At 46.4% G+C, this 14,075-nt stretch overlaps 1 protein-coding gene across 2 annotated transcripts in view; it reads right to left on the bottom strand.

Annotated features, from left to right (window-relative positions):
• The window catches only part of CCM2L (CCM2 like scaffold protein), a 42,262-nt gene that overhangs the window by 11,656 nt on the left and 16,531 nt on the right, over window positions 1-14,075 (bottom strand). For both annotated transcript variants that reach the window (XM_077460457.1, XM_077460456.1), the window contains exons 5-7: window positions 9,421-9,983; window positions 4,726-4,858; window positions 1,615-1,678 (exon numbers count right to left, since the gene is read on the bottom strand). In XM_077460457.1, the coding sequence (XP_077316583.1) occupies window positions 1,615-1,678; window positions 4,726-4,858; window positions 9,421-9,983 (760 nt within the window). The remainder of the gene's footprint in view (window positions 1-1,614; window positions 1,679-4,725; window positions 4,859-9,420; window positions 9,984-14,075) is intronic.

The following is a 14,075-nucleotide window of genomic DNA, read 5'->3' on the forward strand; positions in this document are numbered from 1 at the left end:
ATTGGCCGGTAACAGTAAAGGATAATGATATTCTGGACACAAATTTCTAGATCATCAGGCAGATGGGAGTTGCCTTGCCAACAATACCAACCACTCATCTCAATGGGTTCTTCAGCTTAACGGAACCTGAATGAGTGATCCAGTCATCATAGTTCACCTACCATAATGCAGTGACTTTTACAGGGGCCTTGGATTATGGTGGTTGCAAACCCTCACCATTCAGATGACCGACCTACCTACCGCCTAGAGCCGACCACCAACAGCATTCCACCTTCCACAGTTTCCCCATAGCATAGTTGCCAACTGTCCCAAATTTAGGACATTTGTCCCGAATTAATTTTGTCCCGGGAAATTCGGTTTGTCCCGGGAAATTCACATTTCCAGTTTTTTGCCACCGGCCACTAGAGGTCCGCGGCCGGTGGAGACATTCGTCATTTTTAAGAAGACCAGAAGCTGGTCTTCAATAGAGAACCTGTGGTGCCGCCCACCCCCGCTGCCAGTGTGTGTGTGTGTGTGTGTGTGTGTGTGTGTGTGTGTGTGTGTGTGAAGAGCAGTGGGCGGCGCCACAGTTCAAAGCCAGCGCGGCAACGACGGCTGCCACTTGGAGGACAGGAGAAGATCATATGTCCTGTTGGGGGCCAGTCCGGACGGACTGTGCAGTGAGTATGTCGGGGCCAGTCTTTTACATACTGTCACTGTGGGGGCCAGTCTGTGCGAGATGTGGGGGGGGCCAGTCTGTGCGAGATGTGGGAGGGGCCAGTCTGTGAGAGATGTGGGGGCCAGTCTGTGCGAGATGTGGGGGGGGGCCAGTCTGTGCGAGATGTGGGAGGGGCCAGTCTGTGGATGTGGGGGGGCCAGTCTGGATGTCAGAGGGGCACCAGATGTAAGGAGGGGCTCCGCTGATGGACACAGATGTGAGGAAGGTACCTCTGATGGGGCACCTGATGCAAGGACAGACTCCGCTTGGGACACCTGATGGCATCTGGTGGCAGGCAACGTGGCTAGTGACGTGCTCATGGCTCCCACTGATTCTGCATTAGGGTAAGTTGAATGATTTCATTTCATATTACAATGTAATAATAGAAATAATGCGCTTTAATCATCCTGACACCATAACAATCATGGCGCCGGGATGATTGAAGCACTAACACCAGGTATTTGGAGTATCTTTATCTGCTGATTGTCAAACTCTGGAAAACACATATTGCTATTGTGGTGTAGGATCGGGGGGCTGCTGTCTCTCCTTTCCCTCTCCCCCCCCCCCCCGCATTCATCTCAGACTCTAACCACACCCCTTTGAGCCACGCCCCCATGTAAGCCATGCCCGCTATTTTACGTAAACCACGCCCGCATTTTCACCCTTTTCTATGCCACACCTATAACCGCATGCCCCACCCCCTAATTATAATACAACTCCGCCTACTGCCAAAAAAGTGTCCCGATTTATTTTTTTTACAATGTTGGCAACTATGCCATAGCAGCCAATTAAATCAGATGCATTGTGCACCATCAGTATTCAGGAGCCGGCTCTGGCATTTGCAGGTAGGGTGGGAAATGAAGATGTAGATCAAAACAGGGACAATTCTGTAGGGCATAACGAAAAAGTGATCTTACAAGGAGCTGCAGCAGCTGTAGTCTGCATCATAAGAGAATGTCCCATCTGTGTGTGAGCTGTCACCTGAAATAGAAAGCAAATTCATAGAAAAACATAGGTGTCAGGCCTAGAATATATCCAGAATACTCCATATCACATGTGTCAAACACAAGGCCCCACAGGGCCGAATCCAGCCCCCACAAGGCCATTTCATGTGGCCCTTGCACCTCTCCTGCAGCTGCGGTACCCTCCTCGTCTCTGCTCCTACCTTGTCTCATTAGTCGGCAGAAGAGAGGAGGACAGAACTCCTCCGCCAGATCCTGCACTTCCCCGTGCAGACACGGAGAGGCTCGTCTCTTCCCCTCCCTGTCTCAGCAGTTGGCTGCAGAGAGGAGGGCACAACTCCTCCTCTGTGCAGCTGCAGCACCCTCTTGTCTCCACCTTCCCTCGTCCCAGCATTCAGCGAGCTCCAGGAGCTGACATCGGCCCTCTTTTGGTCCTCCTCCAGACCCATCACTTTTTGTTTCCCAGCAGCAGCACAAGGTAAGCGAGGGTGCATTGTAATGTAAAGAAGGGTGGAGGTATCTTGACTTCTGACAGTAAGGGGGATAGGGTGCTCTGGACATCAGCTTATAATTAACCACTTCAGCTCCTGAAGGATTTACCCCCTTAATGACCAGGCCATTTTATGAGATACAGCACTGCGTCGCTTTAACTGACAAATGCGCGGTCGTGCAATGTTGTACCCAAACAAAATTCATGTCCTTTTTTTCCCCCACAAATAGAGCTTTCTTGTTGTGGTATTTGATCACCTCTGCGATTTTTTTTTGTGCGATCAACAAAAAAAAAGTGACAATTTTGTAAAAAAAAAAAAAAAACAATATTTTTTATTGTCTGCTATAAAACATATCTAAAAATTTTTTTTAAAAAAGTCAAATTTCTTCATCAATTTAGGCCAATATGTATTCTGCTACATGTTTTTGGTAAAAAAAAAATCCCAATAAGCGTATAGTGATTGGTTAGCACAAAAGTTATAGCGTCTATAAACTAAGGGATTTTTTTTGGGGCATTTTTTATTTTTACTAGTAATGGCGGCAAGCAGCGATTTTTAGCAGGACTGCGACATTGCGGCAGACAGATCGGCCACTTTTTGGGGACCAGTGCTTAAAAAAAAAAAAAAAGCACTTTCACTGTACTAATGACACTGGCAGGGAAGGGGTTAATATCAGGGTCAATCAAAGGGTTAATTTTGCTCCTGGGGATGGCTTAACTGGAGGAAGAGAAAGAGATCCGTGTTCCTGATTAGCAGGGACACAAGATCTCTCTCTTCCTCTCTGACAGAACGCCGGTCTCCCTTGTTTACATAGGCAGACTGCTGTTCTACCTCCCCTGTGAACGATCGGCGGGTCCAATCACAGTGGGAGCTGGCGCATGCCCGAGACCCCCGAAGAGGAAACGACGTACAGGTACATTGTATCGAGCGGTCGGGCCATCCCGCCAGGGTAAATGTTCGGAAGCGGCTAATAGGAGAACATTACAGCTCTATGCCAGGTGAAAAGGAGGGTCACCCACCACTGGTATCAACCACATGACCCTTTATTGGAGTCTGCTCAGACAGAACACCATGGCAGAACCCTGTTCAGTCTCCAATAAAGTTTCTTGTGGATGCCAGCGGTGTGCGGCCCTCTTTTTCAGACTTAGATCATCCACTACAGGGGTGTGAGTGGGCTCGCGCCCACCCTTCACAGTTTAACTGCTTCAGCCCCGGAAGATTTGACCCCCCTGACCAGAGCCTTTTTGCGATTCGGCACTGCGTCGCTTTAACTGACAATTGCGCGGTTGCGCGACATGGCTCCCAAACAAAATTCACGTCTTTTTTTTCCCCACAAATAGAGCTTTCTTTTGGTGGTATTTAATCACCTCTGCAATCATTTTTACTTTTTGCTATAATAAATATCCCAAAAATATATAAAACATTTTTTTCCTCAGTTTAGGCCGATATGTATTCTACATATTTTTGGTAAAAAAAAAAAAAAAAAAAAAAAAATCGCAATAAGCGTATATTGATTGATTTGTGCAAAAGTTATAGCATCTACAAAATAGGGATAGTTTATGGCTTTTTTATTATTCATTTTTTTTTTTTTTTTTTTACTAGTAATGGCGCCGATCTGCGATTTTTATAGGGACTGCGACATTATGGCAGATAGGAAATTTTTATTTTTTTTTGCAAGAAAAGTTTTTTTACACATTTTTGGGACCATTGCCATTTTTTACAGCGATCAGTGCTAGAAAATTGCATTGATTACTGTGAAAATGTCACTGGCAGTGAAGGGGTTAACCACTAGGGGGCAGTGAAGGGGTTAAGTGTGTCCTAAGGAGTGATTCTAACTGAAGGGAGGAGGGGACTGTGCAGGGGAGATCTGTATGAACAGACGTTCTGTCTGTTCTTCCCTCCGAGAACTGGAAACTGTGTGTATAACCATGTCACGCATTCAATTATCAAATATAAAATAAATATAAACGATTGTTTTGTATTCTTAATAGAATACACACTTTATGTTTTTTTCTTTTTTTTTTTGAGTCCATATTTATGCACAGGTTTAATCATTTTTTTTCCCCTGAGGAAGCCAATGCCTTGGCGAAACATGTAGGAATTGATTACCTGTAACCTATACCGGCCTTATGGCAGGTTCTTAATATATTTTTGTCTGTGTTGTTTTTGTTCACGTACACATGTATGTATATGTAATTCAGGGTCATGTTTTTCCAACTTTGTTTAAAATAAAATAATTTTTTTATGCATTTTTTGTAAAAACTACATTTTTTTGGCTCGGTTATAATCCCCTCTCTCTATCTCTACCCATTAGTTCTGAATGAATTTAGTGTTACGCAGCAAAATGAGTCCAGACATTGATATCCAAAACATTCTACTTTATCTATTGCTGAATGAATGAATGAATGAATGAATGAATGAAATACTTGTATAGCGCACAATGCGAACTGAATCGCCTCTAGGATCACTTGGGGCAGATCCCCTCTATAACAAGAGTTGACAATGTGTTCTGTATTACAAATCATAAAATAGCCCCCCCCCCACTCCCCCACATACACGCACACACGTGTAATCTTACAGCGTGACAGCCAAGGTCTCTCTGGCGGTGATGTATAGTGGTACCCGGCCCGGTCTACGCATTCTATGCTCTGGTCTCCGTAGATGATTTGGAAAACTTGGCAGATGAGAGCGCAGGATTCTTCCGCAGCGTCCTGAGAAGATACAGAAAACGGGTGACGTTTTTACCTTCCAAACAACGTCATTAAACACTGACAGGTTCATTCCATACGTGATGCTGCGTGCAGAGGCCAAGTCTACCGTGCACTCATTTTATGTGAAAACTGAAAAGTCATTGGCTGGCTGGTTATTCGTTACTCATATTAAAAAATGTCTTATAATCTCATATTTGAATGCATTTGCTATCATTTGCATTCCCCCTTGCTAATAATCCCCCCCGATAAGATGCCACTGCGGGTGTTTCCAGTATGTCTCCCCCTTCATGGGCCATGCGTTTACAAGTCGCCGCTCATGTTTAGGACTCCGTTGGCCAAAGGACTCTCTCGTGTCAATAGGCACCTTTCTCCTAGGTGGGTCATCCTTCTCAGGCCCCGTTCACAGAGCCGTAAAAACGTATGCCCCGTACACGCGGTCGGACTTTCCGACGGGGAAAATGTGCGATCGGATCGTCTTGTCGGAAAATCCGATCGTGTGTGGACTTTTTCCGTCGAAATTTCCCGACACACAAAGTTTGAGAGCTGGATCTAAAAATTTTCCAACAACAAAATTCGATCGTTTAAATTTCCGATCGTGTGTAGATAATTCCGACGGACAAAGTGCCACACATGCTCTGAATAAATTCCGAGACGAAAGCTATTGGCTACTGGTCCGTTTATAGTCCCGTCGTATGCGTTCTACGTCACCGCATTCAGAACGATTGGCTTTTCCGACAACTTTGTGCGACCGTGTGTATGCAAGACAAGTTTGGCCCAAAATCCGAAGGATTTTGTCGTTGAAAAGTCCGACCGTGTGTACGGGGCATTTTACTGATGGGAAAAGAGAAACGCTCCTGCGTAAAGATCACTTAGCCCTTGTACACACGGTCGGAGATTCTGACGGAATGTGTCCTATTGGACCGTTTTGTGGGATAATCCGACTGTGTGTGGTCTACATTGGACTGTTTTCCAACTTGTCCGTAAAATTTTCCGACAAAATGCTCCGATCGAACATACTCCGATCATGTGTAGCCTACTCCGACGGACAAAGTGCCACGCATGCTCAGATCAAATTCCTACACCAAAGCTATTGGCTACTAGCCTGAACGTAGTCCCATTGTAATGAAATAACGTCATCACGTTCTGAAAGATCGGATTTTCCGACAACTTTGTCCGACCGTGTGTATGCAACAGTTTCGGACAAAATCCAAACGGATTTGGTTGTCAGAATGTCCGACCGTGTGTACAAGGGCTAAGGCTGCTTTGGGGGTGTCAGTGGTAATTCGGCCGCTAGCGGGGTGCTTTTAACGGGTACGTTACTTTGCCCGCCCGTGCCATTCTGCCAACGTGTAAGTACAGGGGCCGGTCAGCAAGCCGTTAAACAGGCCGTCCATGCTGGAAAACCCTCCAATGTGGCTGAAATAAAACAATTCTGCAGAGAAGAGTGGGCCAAACTTGCTCCACAGCAATGTGAAGGACTCATTGCCAGTTATCACAAACACTTGATTGCAGTTGTTGCCGCCAAGGGTGGCACAACCAGTTATTAGGTTTAGGGGGGCAATTACTTTTTCACATAAAGTCAGGCAGGTTTGGATAGATTTTTTTGCCTTAATGAATGAAACCATCATTTAAAAACTGCATTTTGTATTTACTCGGGTTATCTTTGTGTAAAATTAAATTTTTTTTGATGATCTGAGTAATTTAAGTGTGAGAAATATGCAAAAAAATATATAAAATCAGAAAGGGGGCAAATACTTTTTCACAGCATTGTACAGAACTACTGAACACATCACGTCACTTCTGACGTTGTATTCGGTCGTATGAATCTGTGAGTAACCTCTTCACTTTTCGACATGAGGCTAGCGTGCCACAAAAACGGACGTTCGGTCGCCCAAAAATCGAAGCGCGTGTACGAGGCTTTAGACGCAGATTTTTCGGTTCTGGGTTACGGATCTGAAAGCAGCTCATTTTTTTGTTTGCACACCTGTGTGAATGGCTCTATTGAAAGCAATGAAGCTGCATTCAGATCCGTAATAAAAAAAAAAAAAAAAAAGAATATATACGTTTTTTTTTTGTTTTTTTTTACAGCCGTGTGAATGAAGCTTTATAGTACAGCTGAAGAAATCATTTTTTCATTCTGGGTGGAGCCTGCCTATATTCTGCCAGAAACGGCTCGGGCATGGGACTACTAAAGTCCTACTAGGAATTATTGATATAGGTAATAAAAATTCTACTCTCAAATAGTTCATGGTTCTGGGCATGCTGCCCTCCTAATACTATTTGAGTCACCCAGAGCACACATTACTGACACTTAAAAAGTCCAGGAAGAGAGAGAGGGAAATAGAGCAAGAAAGATAGACACAGAGGGATAGATTTACTAAAATCGGTGCACACACAATCTGGTGCAGCTGTGCAATTTAAAGCGGAGGTCCACCCTAAAGTGGAGCTTCCGCTCATTGGAACCCTCCCCCCCTCCGGCGCCACAATTGGCACCTTTCAGGGGGGAGGGGGGTGCAGGTACCTGTACAGTACAGGTATCTGTACCCACTTCCGGCGTAGATTCTGCAGAAGCTACGCCCCTTCAAGCAGAATCTACGCCCCTTTCCGAAGGTCCCCCGCTGCCTGCTGGGAAACACACGGATCCCAGAGACAGCGGGGACCATCCTTATTGCGCAGCGCGACTTGCGCATGCGCAGTAGGGAACTGGGAAATTAAGCTGCAAGGCTCCACTTCCTGATTCCTATATCCAGGATGGCGGCGGCAGCACCCGAGAGACGATCGAGAGATCGGCTTCGGGTGCCGACATCACGGGCGCGCTGGGCGGGTAAGTGTCATTATTTTAAAAGTCAGCAGCTGCAGTATTTGTAGCTGCTGGCCTTTAAAAAAAAAAAAAAAAACGGCGGACTCCCGCTTTAACCAATCAGTAAGGATGAGCTTGGGCGTGTTCGCATGCTCCACGTGCAGAGCCCGCCAGGAAGTCGGCACTGCACAGCGCTAATCACAGGCAGTGAGACATTGCCCGATCTCTGCAGCCGCACATCGGGAAAATGTCTCACGTGGAATATGCGAACACGCCCGAGCTCATCCTTACCAATCAGCTTCTAGGTTTTATTGTAAAAGCTTAACTGAACAGCTAACGGTAGACGTTGGTTGGTTATCATGCACAGCTGCACCAGATTCCATGTCCTTCAGTTTTATTAAATCTCCTCCAGAGCAAAAGAGACTCTCTTTCTCATCCCCAAATAAGTGGAGATTCTGTATTTCAAGAGATCAGCGGGGAGAGAGAGAGGAAGAGAAAAAGAAAATGGGATTTTGTTTTTTATATGGTGCTATAGGATACAATGCTGCCTTGATAGAATTTTCTTGACTCCACACCTTCCTGATCCTTCCCTATTTCACCACTGATCTGGGATCTGTGCTTGGTCAAACACCACCCTGGCTAAAAAAAAAAAATACACGATATTGTCAAAAGTATTGGGACACCTGCCTTTACACGCACATGACCTTTAATGGCGTCCCAGTCTTAGTCCGTAAGGTTTAATATTGAGTTGGCCCACCCTTTGTAGCTATAACAGCTTCAGCTCTTCTGGGAAGGCTGTCCACAAGGTTTAGGAGTGTGTCTATGGGAATGTTTGACCATTTTTCCAGAAGCACATTTGTGAGGTCAGACCCTGATGCTGGAGAAGAAGGCCTGGCTCACAGTCTCCACTCTAATTCATTCCAAAGGTGTTCTATCATGTTGAGGTCAGGACTCTGGGCAGGTCAGTCAAGTTCCTCCACCCCAAACTCACTCATCCATGCCTTTATGGAGCTTGCTTTGTGCACTGGTCCAAATCATTTGGTGGAGGGGGGATTGTGGTGTGGGGTTGTTTTTCAGGGGTTAGACTTGGACCCTTAGTTCAAGGGAAGAGAACTCCTAAGATGTCAGCATACCAAGACATTTTGGACAATTTTATGCCCCCAACTTTGTGGGAACAGTTTGGGGACGGCCCCTTCCTGTTCCAGCATGACTGCGCACCAGTGCACTAAGCAAGGTCCATAGGGTCAAACACTCCCATAGACACACTCCTAAACCTTGTGGACGGCCTTCCCAGAAGAGTTGAAGCTGTTATAGCTGCAAAGGCTGGGCCAACTCAATACTGAACCCTACGGACTAAGACTGGGGCACCATTAAAGTTCATGTGCGTGTAAAGGGAGGCGCCCCAATACTTTTAACAATATAGTGTATTCTGCATTCTGTGATTTCTCCCACTGGCCCCTACATCTCTAGTGTGTTCTGTAGTGATCTAGTGGCCAACAGGAGGAATCACAGAGCGCAGAGGTGGGGCCAGGAATCCAACATTCCTGAAAGTGTCTGATGGAGAAGGAACCACACAGTCAGACGCTCCTGGAAGTGTATCAGATGCAGGAACCAGCTTAGTGCCTGAAGACAGTAGAGACCATGGGTGGGAGAAGCGGCAGGGAAGCTGCTTCTCGGATTGGGAAAGTTTGATGGCGGTACACTGCTAGCCAAAGATTTGGAAAGACTGGTCTAGGTGTAACAAGTACAAGCCACAACTCACTCTGTTCTCCACTGCCAGGATGATTAAGTTGCAGTAGGCATCTGGACATGGCTCCTTAGGATCTAAAGGGTTCTGCCCTGTGTTCCTCCTCTCCCAGCTGCCACCGCACGTCTGCCGCCTTTCCCAGCTGCCACCACAGGGCTGCCGCCTCTCCCAGCTTCCTCCACGAGGCTGTCGCTTTTCCCAGCTGCCTCCGCATGGCTGCCTCCTCTCCCAGCTGCCACCGCAGGGCTGTTGTCTTTTTTCCCAGCTTCCCCCGCATGGCTGCCTCCTCTCCCAGCTGCCGCTGAAGGTCATTCTCCTCTCCCAGTTGGGGCAGGCCTTCCCTCCCTGTCTCTTCTCCCAGCTTCCGCTCTCCTGTTTTCCTCCTCGCCTTTCCAAGCTACCTCCCCCTTTGGGTCGCCCATCCGAAGTCCTGTGAGCCATTTTCCAGTCCAAGCTGCAGATAGTGTGACGCCTTTCCATGGCGCCTCCCACAGGCTTGGAGCCAGCTCTGTCAGCCTTGCCCGCTGGTGGCTTTCTCTCCAGACTACCTGCTGCCGGCACTGGGTCCAATCCGAGACCTGAAAAAAAAAAGAAAGCAATGATAAGCAAACAGATACGAAATCTACTACAAAAAAACCTGGCATTGAAGCCCCATCGAATTAATGCTTCAATAAGAAAGTTTCAGGTTCAGCCTTTATCCAATGGGTGCGCAAATCTATCTATAATTTCAAAAGCAATAAGTCCCACCAAGAAGCCAGCAGGCACTGAGAAGCCAGGGAATGGGGTAGGGACTGGCAATAAAAAGGATGCATTCATTATTTTACAAGACCTTGGTGATATTGCGGTTCATGTATGTATTATTTCGTTACTCAAAACAAGATAAAGTTGGCGCACAAATGAATGGTCTCTTTAAGAGCGTTTGACTATCTCGTGGGATGTTTGTTTATTTAAATAAATGTCCTGTAGATGGTCTCAATGTGCGGCTGTTAACCCATTATGGACTTGGTAAAAAATGGATGCAGCAGAAAAAACGATCAAAAACAGCGCATCAAAGGGACTAGTAGATTGATGTGAAAAAGACTTTAAAATGTCATTTATTAAATGTAAAAAATAAACACAGACATCTGATCCCTGCAGGATCTCAAACACATAAAAAACACCAATCATAAAACGGACAGATGTTTGATAATGAAAAGCTCCTCAGATCTCTCAATTATAACTTTGGAAAGGTCAAAACCAACGACCAATGTGCACAGCTTTCGAATGCCTAATGAATGCAATCAATCATCTGAAAGAACCCAAAAAGTCAGTGTAAACGAATGGAACAACGTTTCTAGGGACACTCACTTCATAGGTGTTCAATGGGCTGCAGAGCTGATGAGTCCAGTCTGATGACCGAGGGGGAGGTGTTTATTTCAGCTCCATCTGAAGCGTTCGGCTTGGAGGCAGAGGTGTAATGCTGCACGCTAGGTGGTAAGGATCAAGCTTAGTCACCAGATGATATCAGCTGTACACATAGGCAGCTTGGAGAACGCTGCACTGCCTGCAGTGCGGCTTGTCCGAGCGGCTGTGGATCACATGAGAGGCTTGTCACGTGGAAGGCTGTGAAGGGGAAGGTTGCTATGCCGACTCTCCTGCTTACATGTTTCGCGCTCCTGCGCTTTGTCAAAGCTGGAGCGGCATACAGCAACCAGAAAGATAAAGGCATCGGGTAGTGTGTAGGGGCGGGGACTGTCGAAGTCTCTCAGGTTAACCCCTAATGTGTCACTAAGCCTCCTGCAGTTAAAACCTTATTAGACAGGGGTCTGTGTCAGTGAAAGAACTGTTAGAAAACATCTAATAGGAAATGTGGATTGATAAGGTTTAAGGTCTAATAAGGTTTTAACTGCAGGAGGCTTAGTGACACATTAGGGGTTAACCTGAGAGACTTCGACAGTCCCCGCCCCTACACACTACCCGATGCCTTTATCTTTCTGGTTGCTGTATGCCGCTCCAGCTTTGACAAAGCGCAGGAGCGCGAAACATGTAAGCAGGAGAGTCGGCATAGCAACCTTCCCCTTCACAGCCTTCCACGTGACAAGCCTCTCATGTGATCCACAGCCGCTCGGACAAGCCGCACTGCAGGCAGTGCAGCGTTCTCCAAGCTGCCTATGTGTACAGCTGATATCATCTGGTGACTAAGCTTGATCCTTACCACCTAGCGTGCAGCATTACACCTCTGCCTCCAAGCCGAACGCTTCAGATGGAGCTGAAATAAACACCTCCCCCTCGGTCATCAGACTGGACTCATCAGCTCTGCAGCCCATTGAACACCTATGAAGTGAGTGTCCCTAGAAACGTTGTTCCATTCGTTTACACTGACTTTTTGGGTTCTTTCAGATGATTGATTGCATTCATTAGGCATTCGAAAGCTGTGCACATTGGTCGTTGGTTTTGACCTTTCCAAAGTTATAATTGAGAGATCTGAGGAGCTTTTCATTATCAAACATCTGTCCGTTTTATGATTGGTGTTTTTTATGTGTTTGAGATCCTGCAGGGATCAGATGTCTGTGTTTATTTTTTACATTTAATAAATGACATTTTAAAGTCTTTTTCACATCAATCTACTAGTCCCTTTGATGCGCTGTTTTTGATCGTTTTTTTTTATTATTTCGTTACTACAGGGTTGAATCACCTATGTCTGCCTTTGTGAAATTCTGGTTCCCAACTCCACCCACCCATCCCAGCCCAACGTATGAAGTCCTCACCGTCCCTCTATTTTCTTTAAAGTGTTAGCTCACTTTTACAGAAAAAATGAAAAGACGAACACCGTACACCCTCCCCACCCCCCAGTCACTGCTGTACTTACTTCCATGGGTGATAATTTGTAGGTGTCCATGCAGCCAGTCCAGCAGTCTGGAGATTTAAAATCCCTGCCCCTCTTCTCTAAGCAGTGCCTTCAGGATAGACCAGAGTGATCCTAATTGGTTAGCGAATCGTTCTGATCCATCCCGGAAGTGAAGGGAGTGTCAGGGGGAGTACTGTGATCCCGGTAAGAGGAAACACTTAGTGCCGGTGTTCTGCTGTATAGTGTCCGGCCATCAAATAGTGTCCGCTCCGTACTGCGCAGACGAACCTTCGGAAAATCTCCAAAGCTGAACGGCGCCTGCGCCGTGAGTGGAGGTGGTAGCCCCACCATCCAAGCGGACATAGAGTTGTGAATTTTAGAGGGCCCCTCGCGGGCGAGCTTCGCTCGCCACGCTTCAGGCTCGGCCTCGCTGCGCTCGGCTCTTTTTTATTCCTACTCTATGTCCACTTGGATAGTGGGGCTAGAACCTGGACTCAGTGCGCAGGCGCCGTTCATCCTCGGCAATTTTCGGAATCTGTGTTGCTGTGTACTGCACATGCGCAGTACGCAGCGGACACTATCCAATGGAGGACGTTATTTGACAAGACACCAGTTCACAGGGGCGTCACGACTTGCAGCGCGACCTGCACACGACTTCAGCAGTGACTTGCAAAACGACTTCTGTATAGAAGTCAATGCAAGTCGCCTGAAGTCGCCCCAAAAATAGTACAGGAACCTTTTTCTAAGATGGAGTGACTTGAGCCGCTCCTATTAGAACGGTTCCATAGTACAGAATGGAGCGCGACTTGTCAGGCGGCTAAGTCGCCTGAGAAGTCGCTCCTGTGTAGAATGGTTACATTTACATACCTCACAACTTTCAAACTTGAAAATGAAGGAGACTCTTGAGAGAGGCGGAAGCCTGCGGCATGGGGAGATCTTGGCTGCAATACAGAGACTGGGCCACGGCGTGTGGTACCCCATACACCCCACACAAGTTGGGGGGCAGAGGCAACCAGTGCCCATGCTAGTGTGCCCCCCCCACCACCAGACAAGTCACTAAAACCAAGTGCAGAAACTTGTTTCCTGGCACTGGCCTTCACTCCGGGACTCAGCTCTGATTCACCGGGACATTTTTTTAATCAAGAATAAAGTTTATGGAGTATATTAAAAGAAGGTACAAATAAATACAAAGGGCAACTGGCACTATTCAAAAGAATAAAGCATTGACATGACTGTAGTGAGTATGAAACATAAAAGATCTATATAACAAGGATATACAATAGCCATATCGGACATGACTGATTATACCCAGTAGGGGGGTCAGTAAGCAGCCCTGCACAGTGCAGCAAGGATTTGGATACACCCAAATGTGGGGCAACGGGCAAACGCTGAAAATAGGGGTGAGAGTATATAACATGGGATACATCAAGTTCCGACAAGTAGAGAAAAGTTACGCCTCATGAGTGCAGGTAGAGGGGTCTTCTAGCCACCTATCCCATATTTTGTTGTATTTAGACGAGCAGCCTCTGTGTGAATAGAATACTTTTAATTGTAGGGGGGCGTAGCATTAACGGCCCTAATCCATTGCTGAATAGTAGGGGGGAGACACCCCTAAATCCAGGACTGGGCTATTTGCATTCTGGCCAGGAACAAGGACTCCTTCAAAAATATATTTAAACAATTTTTCCTCTTCAGGAATTGAGATGATTCGCCGGGACTTGCATCAAATACTGGGATGGTCCCGGCGAATCCGGGACGTTTTTGTATATATACATTTGTATATTACTTAGTATGCATATATTAAAAGTAGAATTCAAGCCTCAAATTAACTAGTCTTAAAATT

Source organism: Lithobates pipiens, unplaced genomic scaffold (assembly GCF_037356315.1).
Source record: "Lithobates pipiens isolate NorthernLeopardFrog02 unplaced genomic scaffold, aLitPip1_a1.2 Scaffold_28, whole genome shotgun sequence".
NCBI classification, from domain to species: domain Eukaryota; kingdom Metazoa; phylum Chordata; class Amphibia; order Anura; family Ranidae; genus Lithobates; species Lithobates pipiens.